The 15,900-nt window shown below is 41.8% G+C and overlaps 1 protein-coding gene across 4 annotated transcripts; it reads right to left on the bottom strand.

The window, feature by feature from the left end:
• Positions 1 to 3,512: 3,512 nt before the first annotated feature.
• LOC119212547 (rho GTPase-activating protein SYDE1) lies at positions 3,513 to 15,830 on the bottom strand. 4 transcript variants are annotated; one of them, XM_062559860.1, is made up of 14 exons: positions 15,147 to 15,575; positions 12,601 to 12,750; positions 11,606 to 12,098; positions 10,558 to 10,866; positions 9,808 to 10,003; positions 9,508 to 9,671; positions 7,965 to 8,069; positions 7,791 to 7,879; positions 6,691 to 6,828; positions 6,393 to 6,519; positions 5,396 to 5,571; positions 5,062 to 5,299; positions 4,677 to 4,970; positions 3,513 to 4,558 (listed from the first exon to the last, which is right to left on the bottom strand). In XM_062559860.1, exons 1-14 carry the CDS (start codon positions 15,210 to 15,212, stop codon positions 4,374 to 4,376), a joined length of 2,730 nt encoding a protein of 909 aa, XP_062415844.1. In that variant the 5' UTR covers positions 15,213 to 15,575; the 3' UTR covers positions 3,513 to 4,373. The 4 variants fall into 4 exon arrangements, with proteins under 4 accessions (XP_062415844.1, XP_037318957.2, XP_037318958.2 ...); XM_037463060.2 differs by lacking the exon at positions 15,147 to 15,575 and adding an exon at positions 15,582 to 15,830 and having other exon boundaries at positions 3,515 to 4,558; positions 12,601 to 12,824; XM_037463061.2 differs by lacking the exon at positions 15,147 to 15,575 and adding an exon at positions 15,582 to 15,830 and having other exon boundaries at positions 3,515 to 4,558; positions 7,965 to 8,066; positions 12,601 to 12,824.
• Between the last annotated feature and the right edge of the window lie 70 nt (positions 15,831 to 15,900).

Below are 15,900 nucleotides of genomic sequence, written 5' to 3'. Positions count from 1 at the left end.
GTTTTTAAATCTTATTCATTCTTATTGCCTTTGGTTTTGTAATTGTTGTTTTGTTCATTTAGATTTACCAGAAAAGAGAAAATACATTTGTACTTCATTCATTTGTACAAATGATAAAGTACAACGTAGTGTAACAAAAGTCATTATGAATAACATTTATAATAAAATGATGAAAGATCAGTTTCAAAGGTGATCAATACCATCTTTTTGTGATTATCAGATAATTAAAACCTATTAAAAATTAGGATTAACAAAAGGGATATTTCAATTTGTGTTTAAATCAAATCATTTAAGTATGATAATAGATAATAAAGAAGACAAAAAAATATAACATATATAAAAATGTAATCTCATTTACATGACCACAAACTTGGTTACATTCAAACGTCCATTAATCAATGTGACACTATAAATATTAACTAATCTATATGTATTATTCTTTTACCTGGTTTCCCTTCTGTGCCCTGAAAACAAGAAGATAAAAGAAAGGAGAAGAAAGAGCAGAAGGAAGGGAAGAAGAGACATTCAAATTTGTATTATTACATTACATTGTTATTTTTCAGACCTGAAATCGTTTGTTTTTCCTTTTATCCTTAATTTTTCTGTATTTTTATATTTAAATATAAAACGAGTATTGAGGTTGAGATTAAAAGGTATGAATTAACCAGACATATTTTTGAATATGAGTGAATTGAGTATACACAACTTGTAATTTTATATTCATATTTAAAACAGAACAGATTTTTTGGGTTGATTATGTGATTAACAGACGGGTCCGCAGCACAGTATGTGTGTGTATAATAAGCCTCCTCATCTTTATTGTGAGTGAAGTGTTTCTTTTGTGTGTGTGACGTTGCGAAGGCTCAACACACACACAATTAAAACACAGACACACACATTTGCATTTAAATAGCGACATCAACCGGCGTTCGTAGCGGCTCACCAGCGGGTTTCCCAGATGTCCCGGCAAAGTCAGATGGGCCAGCTGTCACACAAACCAACACACAGCTGACTCGGTGAAAAACATTCATTGAGTCCCATTAACTACTTTCCAGTCTGTGTATATGTGTGTGCGTGTGATTCTAGGGAAGAAGAAGCAGGAATCAAACCAGGACTGTTTCAAAAATAATTTAACATAGACACTAAATACACGATTGGACTGGTGTGACCACAACGTTACCTGACCGGTCATCCCTCAGCCAATTTAACAGCTCAAGATGGAGCATTTGAACTAAACTGGTAAGAACCAAAGGGAATCTTCTGAAGATGTCAAATCGAACAAAAGAACAAATGTTGATATGAATATTCAAATTTGTATATATGTATGTATACGAGTGATCATATTAATAACCATAATACATATACAGTTTTTGAGGGTGACGGAAAAACGGCAAGTGCTCTCTGTCCACTGGTGGAATTGTGCTCACCTGTGTGTGCTCGCACATGTCTTTGTGTGTTTGTGTGTGTGTGCATCGGGGAAGAGCTCTGCGATGTACAGTTCAGAGAGCCGAGGAGAATAGTAAAAGTAAATGTAGAGACGGAAATAACATGCAATGGAGTAATTAAGATCAATACCGGGACCCCCCATAATTTCATGCTTGAAAAACCCTGAATATATACATACAGTGGGGAGAACAAGTATTTCATACACTGCCGATTGTGCAGCTTTTCCCTCTTACAAAGCATGTAGGGGTCTGCAATGTGTATCATAGGTACTTTTCAACTGTGAGACAGAATCCAAAACAAAAATCCAGAAAATCTATTGTATGATTAAATAAATATTTTCCGTTTGGTTTATTGCATGATATAACTATTTGATTACCTACTAAACACTGAAAATCTCACAGACCTGAATCAAACAGACACCTCTTCACAATGGCCGGTAAATGAGTTTATATAGAACCAAACTATATATATAGATCAAACTCAACAGTCAAATTCTACTGCAGGTACTCAGCGATTTGTCTGACAACTAAAGAGAAAATGAAGGAAAGAAAGCAGTGAACAACAAAAAAATGTGTGTGTGTGTGATGCAAAGGGATTTCTAATCGTTCTGGTTGAGAGGACCCAGCAGAGAGAACTGCAAGTGATGAGAGAGCGACACCAAGAGGAGAGAGATTTATTTTGAAGATAAGATAATAATCAGAACAATCAAAAAAGCTAATATGAGCAAAGGTTGGCTAACTAAATCATTTCAAAATAATGAAAACTTAGTTATCACTCACCGTAGGCGATGGTATGTTGCTCGGCCGTCTAGTGGCGAAAGGAAGCGTATTTCTTGATGTTTTCGCTCCCCTTGATAAAGTCAGCAGAAGAATTTGCCGGTGTTGGTTGACAACGATGTTGGCAATTTGTTGTCGGCAAGTTCGAGTGCCTCGCAAACAAACATGTGGTCCTCTTGTCGTCCCCAAACCCAAAGCAATTCTCATTTTTCGATGGTAGATGGGTGCGTGAATTTCTTCTTTTGAACCAGAGATGGTGACGGAGACTGGAGTTGCTTATCCTTGTTTCTCCGCGCACTCACAGGAGTTTTTTATTTTTATTTTTAAGAACATTTTATTCTTGTGTTTAGCTTCCTATACTCACTTTTTAAATCAAGGGACATAATCCAGCGTGGACGGTTTACGTGAGTAAAGGACATGAAGCACTCTAAAAAAACACTAGGACACACATGGATAACGCCACTAATGTAGTATAGACGCGTACTGCAAAATAACGTGTGCACTTAACTGCAGTGACTACTCCATAACGCTTGCCATGTTAGGGAAAGTTAACACCGCTACCCAGCTGTGACACACAGGACTGTAGTGAGGAAAAATGGGATGTGGATAAAAACAAACATATATATATCCAATATAAATCATTGTGTGAAGTTTTGTGGGGCTTTTGAGGTCTTTCCCCAACAAACTAGGTTGAACATGTATGTATATATTGAGATGCCTCTATTACATTATATTGAAATATATTCATATTGAAATATATTTATCCTTTAATATATTTATTATAGGATACTCAAATTTATATTGTATATTTATAATATACGATATGGTAGTTATACCATACTATATATAAAACGTTTTCCTTTAAAGACTATTTTAAATAAAGCTGCTGAACTCGAGGGAGTCAGTGATGTCTGGAGCTTTAGCGCCATCTAGCGGACGAGCCGGAAAAACACCGACACTCCGCTGCATTAGAGAAAGTCCCTTCAAAATAAAATCCCAGTATGAATTTTTTTTTTTAAACTTTTTTTTTCTCCATGCAATGGCCCGCGACCCACTACAAACCAGTTGAGAAACACTGTACTAAAGCACCGAAATGCTCTGCATTTAACCCATCAGGGGCAGTGTGCTGCCAGAAAAGCACCCAAGGAGCAGTTAGGGCTCCGGCGTCTCGCTCACCCCTCTCTATTCTATGCGCCACAGTCGCCACCATAAGTGACTAGACAATGAAACACCAAGTATGTGGGATCATTGACTAAGAAAGCCATGATGGACCTTTCAGTCAGCAACATGAAAATGTCATCAGTTTTAATCATTGTGTGTGAGTGTGTCATATAACTGCTAAAAACAGACTCTATAGCAGCTTGACTGGTCTTTGACCTTCCTCAATTCTCCCATACTACGCAAATCCTTCGCTGTCTTCACTGGTTACCAGTGGCTGCACACATCCACTTCAAAACATTGGTGCTCATGTACCATGCTGTGAATGGATCGGGTCCAGTGAAATTAAATATAAAGTAAAAGTCAATATATATTTGTGTGACTTTGTCCTTAAATTATGATTACATCTTCAAACTCAATATGCTTTTAAAACATTTGATAAGAAAAAAGAGCTGAAGCTTAACCTTTATGAAAGCGCACTGCTGGTTAATTAATACAAAGAATATGAGTAATGAAAATAATAATGTGTTTAATAGGTTAATAGAGTGTTCCAACAGGAGCTGTGTGCCAACACTTTGGTTTAATTTAATTCGAAACGTTGTCATTATCAATTAAAAAAAATAAGTGCTTATCGCATTATTGTGCAAAAAAAGGGAAAATACTCTTAATAAACAGCATTATTGGTAACACTGTATGGCATCATATTTCTTCTATGGAGAGTGTAGCTCACATCGTTCTGCTGTGCTGGGAGGTACAAAATAAAGCTTTGGGTACAGAAACCAGGAGGGGGGCAGCGGGTACAGAAAAGAGCAGGACTGTCTGCACAGTTCAGTTCACATATTTAGTCAACAGCTGCGGAAAAAAAAGTTTACCTTTGGATCAGATCAATAAGATGGTGTGGCTATGCAGACAGATGTTGATCTCAGTGATCAAAATGCGGGTGTGGCTCTTGAGACAGAGGTTGATATGCTTGATCAATAAGTGGGTGTGGCGCTACAGACAGATGTTGATCTGCTTGGCAAGCTCCCTGTCTAAGTCGTGGATCAGAGCGTCAAAGTCTTTCAGACTTAGGCGGCAGTTAAACGGAGCGTCAAAATCCATGAACTCATCCATGTAGAGGCCTCCTCCTCCCGAGGATCTCGACTCATTCTTCGCCACCTTTCCTTCATCCCCGCTGCCTGAAAGATCAACCAAAAGAAGGACAGCAGTTTGTGAACCTACTGATATTTAAACTCTGTCCTCCTTGGATCAAGACGACTGTCCACTGTAAGGTGAGAAATGTTTACTGGAGATTACCTCTGTCACTTTCACTTCCAGCAACCTCGTCATAATCAGCGTCCTGTCCCGACAGAAGGTCTCGTCCACAGATACTCCAGTCGCCGGCGTACCGGTTGATCGGTGGGGGACTCTCCACCCGGGGAAGGCCACCCCGACCCCGCCTTGACACCACCACCACCTCAGGGTTCTGGGGCAAAGTTAATTGCAGCATAGGACGCCACTGCTGCTTTCCACGGATGTTCTGGGTGAGGGCTGGGGAGGGAGGTGGGGAGATATCGATGTGGTCATCTGCTGGGAACTGATGGGTCGGCACTGAGGAACAAGATACCAAGAAAAACAATTGATGCTAGGCAATGTGTCACCTGTTAAAGGTAGGGCAGGTATGTAATGCTTCCTGTCTAACCTGGCCACAGCTGCAGCAAGTAGTGCAAGGCCTCAATATGTCGCTTGAAATCCACAGCGTTCGCCATCTCTTCAGCATGACCAAATACCTTCCCCCCTCTTCCCCCATTCCAGGCCTCCTGGGTTGGGGTGAGGAGCACCGGACCGAAGCAGACGGCGAGGTTCTGGTGGGTCATCCTGTTGAATGAGCTGAGGGAGGCCACCAGACTGAGATGGTCCAGAAGCAGAGACAGGGTGGCCTGGAGAGGGGAAAGGTGGTTTTGCAGAGGAGCTTGTAAACTCCCCTCACCAATGGATTTACACAGCTGTGATTTAATAATGCTGTTTGAAGTTACCCGCTCTGGAGGCGGCAGACAGGCCAGCAACTCCACAGTGCTCTGGGCCAGCTGGGGATCAGGGGTCCATGGTGGGGCATGTGGGGGTCGTAGGGTCATGGCCTGCCTGATGACCTGGTATAGAGTCCTAGTGATGAGTGGAGAAGGCAGCTCCCTCAGGTAGTCCTTCAGTATACCTGATAAAACCCACAGGGCAATCAGAAGAAGTGATAACGTCAGATTCTGGCTCACTGGAAGCAAAACGTTACCCTCTGCCCTAATCGGACCCGTCACAACACCCAGAACCATAAGTGTCTCATGGTCCGTATACCTCAGACAGCTAATACTGATCCGGAGTATAAAGGAAATTGATTCGATGTTATATTGATGACATTTTAACTATAGATGATGTGAGATTGTAAGATAGAAGAGGTTCACACAGATGGAGCTGTAGGGACTAAACAGCACTCATATTGTTGCAGAGTGAAGCTTTGTAATTTAATCGTTAAGTTCAGATCACAAATTGCAAAGAAGAACAGGCCGATGCTCTTGGTCTGCGCTAAGCAGGTATAGTAATCATTAATATACGCTATATTTTCTTTTCATAGCTCACTCAGAATCTGTGGCTTCAGAAGAACCAGCTTTGGATCCTCAGTTGAAGCTGGAGATGTAACCCCTTGGGTGCTCGATTGGGAAATTAAACAAAAGACATTCTTTACTGTCAGATGCTTCCATCCATTTTAAATCCTTTAAATCTCTGCAGAGATATCTGATCAACCAGAATCAGACCTACCTCATTAAGGTCTAGATCATAGTAGAGACCTGTTGGAAATGGAAGAACATCCTTCCCTAATAGCTCAATCATATATCTCATGAGTCTTATTAGGTCCAGCGTGGGTTGGGTGACCGTGAACAAACCACCCAGAGGTCATTACACACCTTGCTGACAAGACTGGTCTGACCTTGATCATTTGTAAAGTTCTCCCCCTAAACCACCAGCCCCCAGCTGATTACTGACCTGTGATGACGTTGATGTCGGGGTACAGATCCTCACTGAGACAAACCGCCAAACTGTTCCTCTCAAACCAATCCCTGAGCTCCTTCTTCACCGCAGCGGAACCACACAATCTGTACAGACCCACCACCTGAGAGACATACAGATATGGAGAAAGATAGACAGGAGGAAATGATGTGTCTAATGCAGCAGAAAGGTCAAGAAGGATAAGGACAGAGCAGAGAGCAGGCTGCTTTGGCAGTGTGGAGATGCTCAGAGACAGAAAGTAGGGCCGGTATAGATAGGAGAGTTAGATAGATACCTTCAGACCTCTGTGCTCTATCTCTTCCACAGATTTCTGGATGAGCAGTGGAATCTGTGAAGAGGATCCTTCTTTCTCCACTAGATGGTGCAGTTCAACCCCAAACACATTAGAAGGGCCTGATTTGTCAGTGCAGGGCTGCAGAGAGACAAAGAGTTACAATGTGACCTTAGTAATGATGTGATTAGTTTTTAGTACTGCGATGTGATTATCTGGTAATACTGTGATTTGATTGGCTGCTACTACTTTAATTTGATTGGCTAGTAATACTGTGATGTCATAGACTTATGCTACTGTTATGTGATTGGCAGGTACTACTGGGATGTAATGGCTGGTCACTGATTAAGATAAAGCCGGGTTTAGCTTCCCATGCTCACTTCTTAAAGCAACAGAATCCAGCATGGACAGATAGGGTTATGAAGCACTTGTCGGAAAAAAAGATCGATGAGAACACCAGGACACACAGGGATAACGCACTACCGTAATCTCTAGTATAGACACGCACCGCAAAATAACATTGGTGCTTGACTGTGTTTTTGGAAGTGGAAACTGGTTGAACGCAGTGATAACTTGGTCACGCTCGCATCCTCATTTTTATAACACAAAAAATTATGACAACGCAAGTTGGTTTCAAACAAATGTACAATTAGGAGGGGGAATTCACACTTATGTTTTTCCTTTCACGGAAATGCATCGAAAATAAATAAGACATAATAGACCGATCCATTGACAGGGTTCATAAAAGGCACGACCCCCCCAAAGAATGTGTGATTACGCCCTTGATTAGCAGTAGTATTACTGTGTACCTTTTAAAAGGTGTATCAACAGTAATACTGTTGACTTTTGTATTGCATAAGAGGTAGTAAAACTGTACCTTCATATCTCAGAAGTATTACAGTATATCTTTGAGTCTCATTAGTACCTCTGTATTGCCAGTGTATCTCATTGGCAGTCTTATTACCCCCATATAATTAGTTGTTGTATTACCTGTATATCTCATTAGAAGTCATACTACCTGTCTATATGATTCGTAGTTTTATTATCTGTACATCATATTATTACTTTTGTGTCCCAATTATAGTTATTAGTACTTTAATTACCTGTGTATCCCACTTCTCCTGTAGTGATAGTTTGACATAAAGAAGACCTCTGGGCTCTAACTTCACACAGAGCTGCTGACTGCGGCTCCCTGAGATAGAGAATTCATCAGTCAATCAAATCAATCAAAGTCAATAAATCAGCCAATCGAATCCCAGTAATATGGTGGGTTGAACCTTTAAAGAGTGGAGGGATGGAGACTGCTCCCAGTCCACAGACCCGGTTCCTGGGTGGAGTGGCTAAAGTCTGGTCCGTCACGGATTTAGACCCTGAACCTGCTGCTGGACACATTGCACACACAAACACATGAGAACTTCTACTTCAGTAATGTACATGTACTTGATTGTACACGTCAATATTCAAATTAAAAATACATAATGTTTTTCTTCCAAAGATTAAATCTTACAAGTAATAATCACTTTAGAAAGCGTGTATTTTAAACATGCTTGGTTAATGTTACTTCAAACACAAACTACACATTTCATCATCTTGGAGGCAGAAATCCACTGGGTGTTTGTGTTTGAAGTACCAACAATGTCCCCTCACTTAGCCAGGAAGTTTTCAAACCGGCCTTTTAGGGACACAGTGGTGGTCCTCTGCAGACGGTGTGCCGTGCAGGGTAATGTTAGATGTAGCCTAACAGCTAGCGGTGCTTAAAGTCGTTTGTTTGACACGTGGAGGAATTCCTCTGCACAATTTTCCGCTGTATGTCGCATCAGTTTGTTTTGTCTGTTTGTTTGTTTTACTTCTAATGCAAAAAGCTCTCTCCATCTTGAGCTACCGTCTCACTTTCTCCAATGTAACTGACTCCAGCCTGCAGCAGGTTTTGTTCCCGCAGTAAACAAAATTACGTTAACTTCATTAAAATATTTTGTCGCAAAAATTCCGGCCACATTACTCACATAGATTAACGTGTTTATGTTGACAGCCCTAATATTAATGTATTCATCAATTAAAAACATAATAATACATTAACGTTACATATCAGTAAAGAAAAGAGGACCAGCTAAAATAAAATAGATATAATTTATATGAATAGTTAATGGTTGATCTAAATACTGCAGGTCCAGATTGTGATCAGTTAACACTCTCCTGTGATTTGATGAATTATTCCAGAGATGTTATTATGAAGGGAAATACATTGTTATTAGTTTAAGTCATAGGCCCTGTATCTCCAACCCTCCTTATATCCTTCTTCTCACCTGGGGGGTATTGCACAAAAGTAGGATAAAGAAATCCAGGATAAGTGAAAAAGCGCAGCTTGACTTTGTGTTATCCGCTCGTTTTGGCTTAATCGGTTGCACGTTTGCCGAGCCAGAATGAGAAGGGGCAGCTAAGTCACTGGCAAATGACTACTACATGCTCATTATCCGCTGAACCTTCTTGTGGCCCGAAGAATATTGTCTGAATTGAATACATTCTGAGGCAAAAAAGGTTGAGGACCACTGATCTAAACAAGTAGGGTTTAAAATCAAACTGGTGACAATGCATGTGAATAAAAATAAATCAGAACACATTCAGAAGACAACGGAATAACTGTTAGACGCGTTTGTTTCGGATCAGAGCAGCAGCTGATTCAACACATGAGTCAGATGTAAATTCATCCAAAATAACCTGAATATCCAGACTTTCATATTTGTTTCTCTGATACTGGCAGTGCCCGTAGTACCAATAGTATTATCAGCAGAGGGAGTAAATCCACTCACACAGCAGCAGTACCTGGTGTTAACACCACTATGCGGAGCAGCCAGGCTCGCTCCAGCTCCAGGTGAAAAGTGTGGTTCAATGGGAGCGCGGAGCCTCTCAGGGTCAGGAGGGAGGTCCTTGCCCTCGTCACCCCGTCAATCTGGATAGCTAGGAACACCTCCTTATTGCCCTCTGACCTGAGAGGATACAGGACACAGACGGTATAGAGTTAGACCGGGTAGTTGTTGGTTTTCTGGTGACAAAACTGAAACAAAGAAAAGTTGTTGAGGCGGACGATGGACATAATATCTGATGTCCCGGTAAACATTTTACCTGCTGGTCTTCATCTCCTCTAGGCCAAGGAGATGGACCGTCAGTAAACCTGTGACCCGCTGGCTGCTCCTCGCTGGATTGGAACCCATGTACAGTCGGTACTCACTTACGTTGACCGCCATGTCCTGGACAGTTGGGACAGTAGGGGCCTGTTGCCGTGGTAGTAGCTCAGGTGAGTCCCCATCACTAAGATAACCTAAATGGAACATTTATGTTAATGTGAAAAGATGAATCAAGCTAGATACAGCAGAATAGCCCTTGTGATGAAGCAGGAGGGAAATCTCCATGATCTCAACATTATTTTCATCAACAACTATGAGGGTTAAACTGCTGCACCTAGTTTGATTTCTTTTACGCAGAAAAACAGTATTGTCCAGGCGGTCTTTTCTTGTTCTTGATTTATTTTGAACCAATATTCCACCAAAAAACATAACATAACCTGAGCTGCTTTCCTATGCAGTTCTCCCCCACTGTAACTGTTTCACTGGTAAAAACGTATTAGTCACCCAGGTGCATGCTGGTCCCACCTGGCTATGCCCCGAAGTAACCTCCAGGTGCCCACCGCATTACCCAATTAGTGATCCAATTAAGTAAAATCTTTTTAAAGAATAACTAAATAATAGCTCCTACACAATTATTAAGTGTAATGAAGGCATATTAAATATACTCTGTAGAAAAGTCTCCACATGATGGTCTTTTATTACTTTTACCGATGTAGATCCCTTCTTTCTATAAGCATATACACTGGACCTCCTTTGGCTGGGCGTCCTCTCGATGATCGTCTTAGAGGCCTGGCTGGTGGGGTGGTGCTATCCAGGTGATATCTGCTGATCACATTTTGGTCTGCTGCAGATGATAAGGTCTTACTCGTCGACTCGTTTCCTCCTCTGTCGACCGCCTGTCGTTGGCTGCGAGAGGAGGAGCGAAGGCTGAGTTTACGGCGCAGCTCAGGCAGTTTCTTCATCTTTAGAGAGAGTTTCCTCACTGTGCCAGGAGACCTCAGCCTATCAATCATACTACCGGACACGCCTTCTTTCTTTGGAGGGGCGGGGCTGATATCTGGGGAGAGAGACACAAAAACTGTATACTGTGCCTCACAATAATCAGACTGAAAAATGTAACTAACCCAATTTGTGGGTATTAATGAATGTTTTGCCTTTATTACATATTTTTGGTCGATTTCTTCGTTTTGTTGTGCATTTCCTATTTTGAGTGGCACTACAAAATGGAAGTCAAATGTTGCGCGCAAAGAGAATTCGGCGGTTTAGTAGACAAAAGGCTACTATGTTAGTACTGTCAAGACTGACGGCCCAGCCGGTGGGCAGTGCCCCACATGGCTTAGTGCAGCCAGGTTCACCAAGAGGCGTGGTAGTGGATGGGCGGTACTACCGCAGCTGTCTGAGTTTCCTTCCCAGGTGTTGTGAATCACGCAGGCAATGATGAGCCTGTTTTAAGCCTGCACCATAAGACACAGGGAGATGTTTTGAGACCCAGGAGAGCGCGCCAGAGGCAGTGAATATTGAAGAGGACTAACTTCTATATCTCTCTCTCTTGCCCCACAAGTCCAGTGGAGCCCCCTAAAGCCCCTGGCCATCCCAGTGAACCGCTTTTTGAGTTTTCGCCCCCTTCCTTCTCCCCCTCAGATTATCACAGATAAACTCCTATTATGTTCACCGCAACCCTGTCTACTGACTGCATGTTTTTCCAGCTTTGACATCCACTGACCCCTCCCCCTCCTCGCAAGGCTGGGCGCCCACAGGACAGATGCAACACTCATTATTATTATTATTATTATTACCTGGGTTTTCTGTGTTGACGTCATCAGTATGATTGCTAACACTGGGATTGATTTCATCCAGTGAAAAGTCCCCACTAGAGCTTTCTGTTGACCCAAACAACCCTCCTCCCAGCTCTGTCGTCCAGGCGGCTTCTCCTTCCTTCCTCTCGTCTCTCCTCCTCCAAATCTCCTCCTTGCATGGACCTCCTGCGTCCTCCTCCTCAGGGATAGGGTTGTACCAGATGTTGCTGCTCTCCTGGTGAACCCCACATGCCTCATCCAATGTCTGGGTCTTCCCAGAAGACAGCACCCAAGCTCTGCTGGTGCGATCCAGGCTTTGCAGATAAGCGTGCTGATCCGATAACTTGCTGCTGACTGAGGCTGGTACATTGGGCGAGGCTCCTGGAGGATGGGGATCTTCAGCAGGTACTATGATAGAACTGACAGGAACACAGGGGGGGCCAGTTGTGTCCGATGATCTGCTGACACACTTCCTCTCCCCACACTGATGAGTCTAGGGGTACAACCAGAAGTGTAGTTCAAAGTACTAGAAAGGAGTCCAAAAACAAGGTATGATTTATTTACTAAAAGGGAGAAGAACATTAAGATTAGGCTTAGGTAACTAAAAATAAAAGAGAACCTGAAGATTACATTATGGTACCTAAAGCAGTGGTCCCCAACCTTTTTTCTTTCTCTAGGCCCGGTGGTTGGGGACCACTGACATAAATGACAGATCAAATTACCAAGAGGAGAAATGAAAGATAACGTTATGGTACCTAAAGAATAGATCGAACAAGAAGGATAGTTTGAGCCACCAGAAGCAGATCTGGATGGATAGAGTCCATTCCCCAGGTTCAACTCCTGGACATTAAAACTATCTGGAGCAGATCCAGAATGAGATGTGAAATAACAAGCTTAAGCAAAGTGTCGTCCACCGGGACGGTTCACTGATACATATTTAAGGAAATACTCCTTAATCATACTCGTAAAAGACAACCAACCCTGCAACCTCTTACCTTATTCTGTGCCGACCTCTGACTCCAGTCCTGCACAGATGCATCCTGGGATATTTGGTTACAGATTCTGGGGGTGGAGCCGGATTGCAAGGAGGGAGACGAAGCCAAGAAGCCCTGCCACACCGGTTTCTTAGCAACCAGGATGTGGTTCTGTGGAGGCAAGAGAGGATCTGGGTCTGCTGCTGGTAAAGTTCTTGTCAATGATGAAGACTTCTGGAGGACTTCTGTATAAAACACACACACATCTTTGATTAGTGTTCTCATGGAACAGAATTTGAATCAGTTTACAGTTTTTTCCTCTCACATATTATACATAGTTTTACAAATAAAAAAGATAAATGTGAAAACCATGCAAACACAAAAAAAAGTTTCAAAGTTATGGTAAAACTTTTTTACCTAATACAATATAGATAGAAATATATATTTACGAGCAGAAATGACCGTCTTCATATGTAAATTGAGTTTCAACTTTCTAAAAGGCAGAGAACCTTCAACCCAGGAATGGACTGAAAGACACAATGTCCTCAAATAACCACAACATTGTTATTTCTTCGAGATGATCACCTTGGAGAGCTCTTTGTGGAAGCTAAAGCTCCCAAAACTCTAAATAGTTCTTGTGCATTTTAGAGAGTGGACAACCGTATTCCTACAAACAGGAATGCTTGTGTCCTCTTGATGTTGTTGGTTGACTTCTTCACACAGGGTTCGACCACCAACCCTACAGTTTCCGGTGCACCCTCTCTACTGCATGCGCCACGGTCATCTGTTTTAACCATGGACATAGCCTTTATCCCCTTAGTCTTGCATCAGGTATTAATGTTTATATAGTCACGTAAAGCTTTACAAATTAGGATTATAAAAGCAACTGGTTTTTAAAGTTCTTATCAGGATTTGTCTCTTCCAGCTTGCTGTATGTGTGTTCTATGACTGACCTCAATGCAAACCTTCATGTTAATGATTGATTTAACACCATTAGTGTTCATTGAGCTCACTTATTGTCAACAGTTAATCCACTTTTTTAACCTGTTTTTAACCATTGCATCCACAAGCCATCAGTTATAAAGTTCCTCCTCTGTGGAACCAGCTTGTAGTATTAGTCTGGGGTGCAGGCACACTCCTCTCATTCCTCTTTAATAAAACGCTTATAGTTAGGGATGACTCAGATATACAGTATATAATCATCATACTTGAAGCTTTATGTATAAAAAGGCAAAATCATTGAATGTATTGTGCTATGGAAGCCGGAGGGAAGATGGACAACAGGAAACGGACAGGGTGGGGGTTAGGGTACTGCTGGGATTAGCGCCAATCACAAGAAGTTTTGATGGGAATGGAAATGAAAGGCTTTGTTTTCTGAATAGAAGCCAATGATCCAGAAAGCCTGACTAGTTTAGATACACTGGCCCTGGAATAGGGGTAATCTTTTTACCACGGAACATAGCATTATTCTCTTTGTACCCGCTTCTGTTAGTTATTAAATTTTCTTTGATTTTATCTTGAGCCAGCTTATTTTTTATCTGTGCTCCGCCGGATATAGGCAAAGGAGTAAGAACACATGGCCTTGAATTCTGAGAGAATTTCAACCATCACAATCTTCCCACTGGGGCTGCAAGTCATCCAAAACGGTTTCACTTGGGAATCTTCACTTTTGCAGTGGTAGTAATTAGTATTATTCTTGATCTTTTCTTAACGCGTATAATTCTGAGTGTTTGTGGTCGAGAGAGAGCAGTAGCCAACTGTTCACCTTGGATGTTTTCTAGTGGCATTAGTCTAAAAGCGCCTGATAGAGGATTATTAGTATGACTTTGATGATGTGTGAGGTAAGCATCTCTTGTTGATCATCAGAAGCGATCAAAAACACTGATGGGTCAGAAGAGGGAGAGGAAGATGTGGGGGAGGAAAAAGGAGAAGGAAGAGGCAATATGACTAAGGATGTGTGTGTGCTACAAGTTAAGCATCTGTTATTCATTTTCAGAAGCCAGAGAAGCACTGATAAGTGAGAAGAGGAGGAGGAAGATTAGAGAGGATGAGGAGATATACACGGTTGTATCTGTGCTGGTGTCAATGAACTCTCTGTTTTTTAGGTATAAACACACTGCTGTGTATTCACTATTCATTGGAGGGTTAAAGTACACAGAAGCATACAAAGACTGCAGTCACCAGCACACACACACAGTCAAGCTTTCAGAGTACATTCAGCAGACTAAATGTCTAGTTAAAGTTTAGTTTAGTTCATTCGGAAGAAAGATTGTTTGTTTATTTGAATTCAAATCTTTGAAAAACAATCTTCAGTGCAAAACTCAAATAAAAGGATAAACAGGAAGTAGCCAAAGCCATACAAAGACACACAGAGGTCTGATGAAGGAAATCACCCAGTTTATCTACAGGAAGCTGAACATTACACCACTTGTCTAAAGATGAGCAGATTATCGCTATGGAAAAGTTTAGCCTAGTTTAGGAAGAAATGATATATAAAGTTGCAACTGTTAGCTTAGCTGATATGAAAGCAGGATTAATAATCATATTACATTAATTTTGGTACTTACGAGGGAGTTCTTTATGTTGACCAGGTTTTCAGTGCTCACTCTGGATGTGATTCTGATTAAAAGCATTAAAACATAAAAGCAGCTGAAGAATGACAATGATAGAACTTATGACCCGGTCCCCTATGGACAGATATAGAGAAGATATGAACCCTTTCTATATGAACGGATGTTGGAACTTATGACCTGGTCTACTTTGGACAGATGATAGACCTTATGACCTGTTCCTGTATGAAGTAGTAGTATTGTTACTAGAATTATTAGGGGTAGGACTAGTAGTAATCAGTGGCACATAATGTATAAAATGTTAGTACTAATAGTCGTATCAGATGATGTATTAGTATTATTAGTTGTTGTAGTAGTAGTACTAGTACCAGATAATGTATAAGTAGTAGTAGTAATACTAGTACTCATAGCAGATGAGGTTTAAACACTCACGGCTCATTTTGGGCTCCGTCTTTCTTCTGGTTCGGTCTTTGCCTCGCAGCCTGGAGAAGGTTCTCTTCAGCAGGGGCTCGGCCATCCCGGACGTCTTGCTGCTCCTCTGGGTGAAGGTCTTGGGGCAATAATCCAGCCGAGGAGTCAGCGGTCCTTCATCTTGTTCAGACCACAGTGATCACACTCGGCCATGACTCCAACTCTGAGCTGCAGAACAGGAAATGAATTCCACACATTCTTTCCCACCCACCCCCTGTTCCTCCTCCCAGCCCCCACCCCTAGGGGAACACAGCACTCATAGGAAATGTAGTCTCAAGAG

Source organism: Pungitius pungitius, chromosome 21 (genome assembly GCF_949316345.1).
Source record: "Pungitius pungitius chromosome 21, fPunPun2.1, whole genome shotgun sequence".
NCBI lineage: Eukaryota > Metazoa > Chordata > Actinopteri > Perciformes > Gasterosteidae > Pungitius > Pungitius pungitius.
The sequence above is the reverse complement of the archived record's forward strand: the minus strand, read 5'-3'. Positions and strand labels throughout refer to the sequence as shown.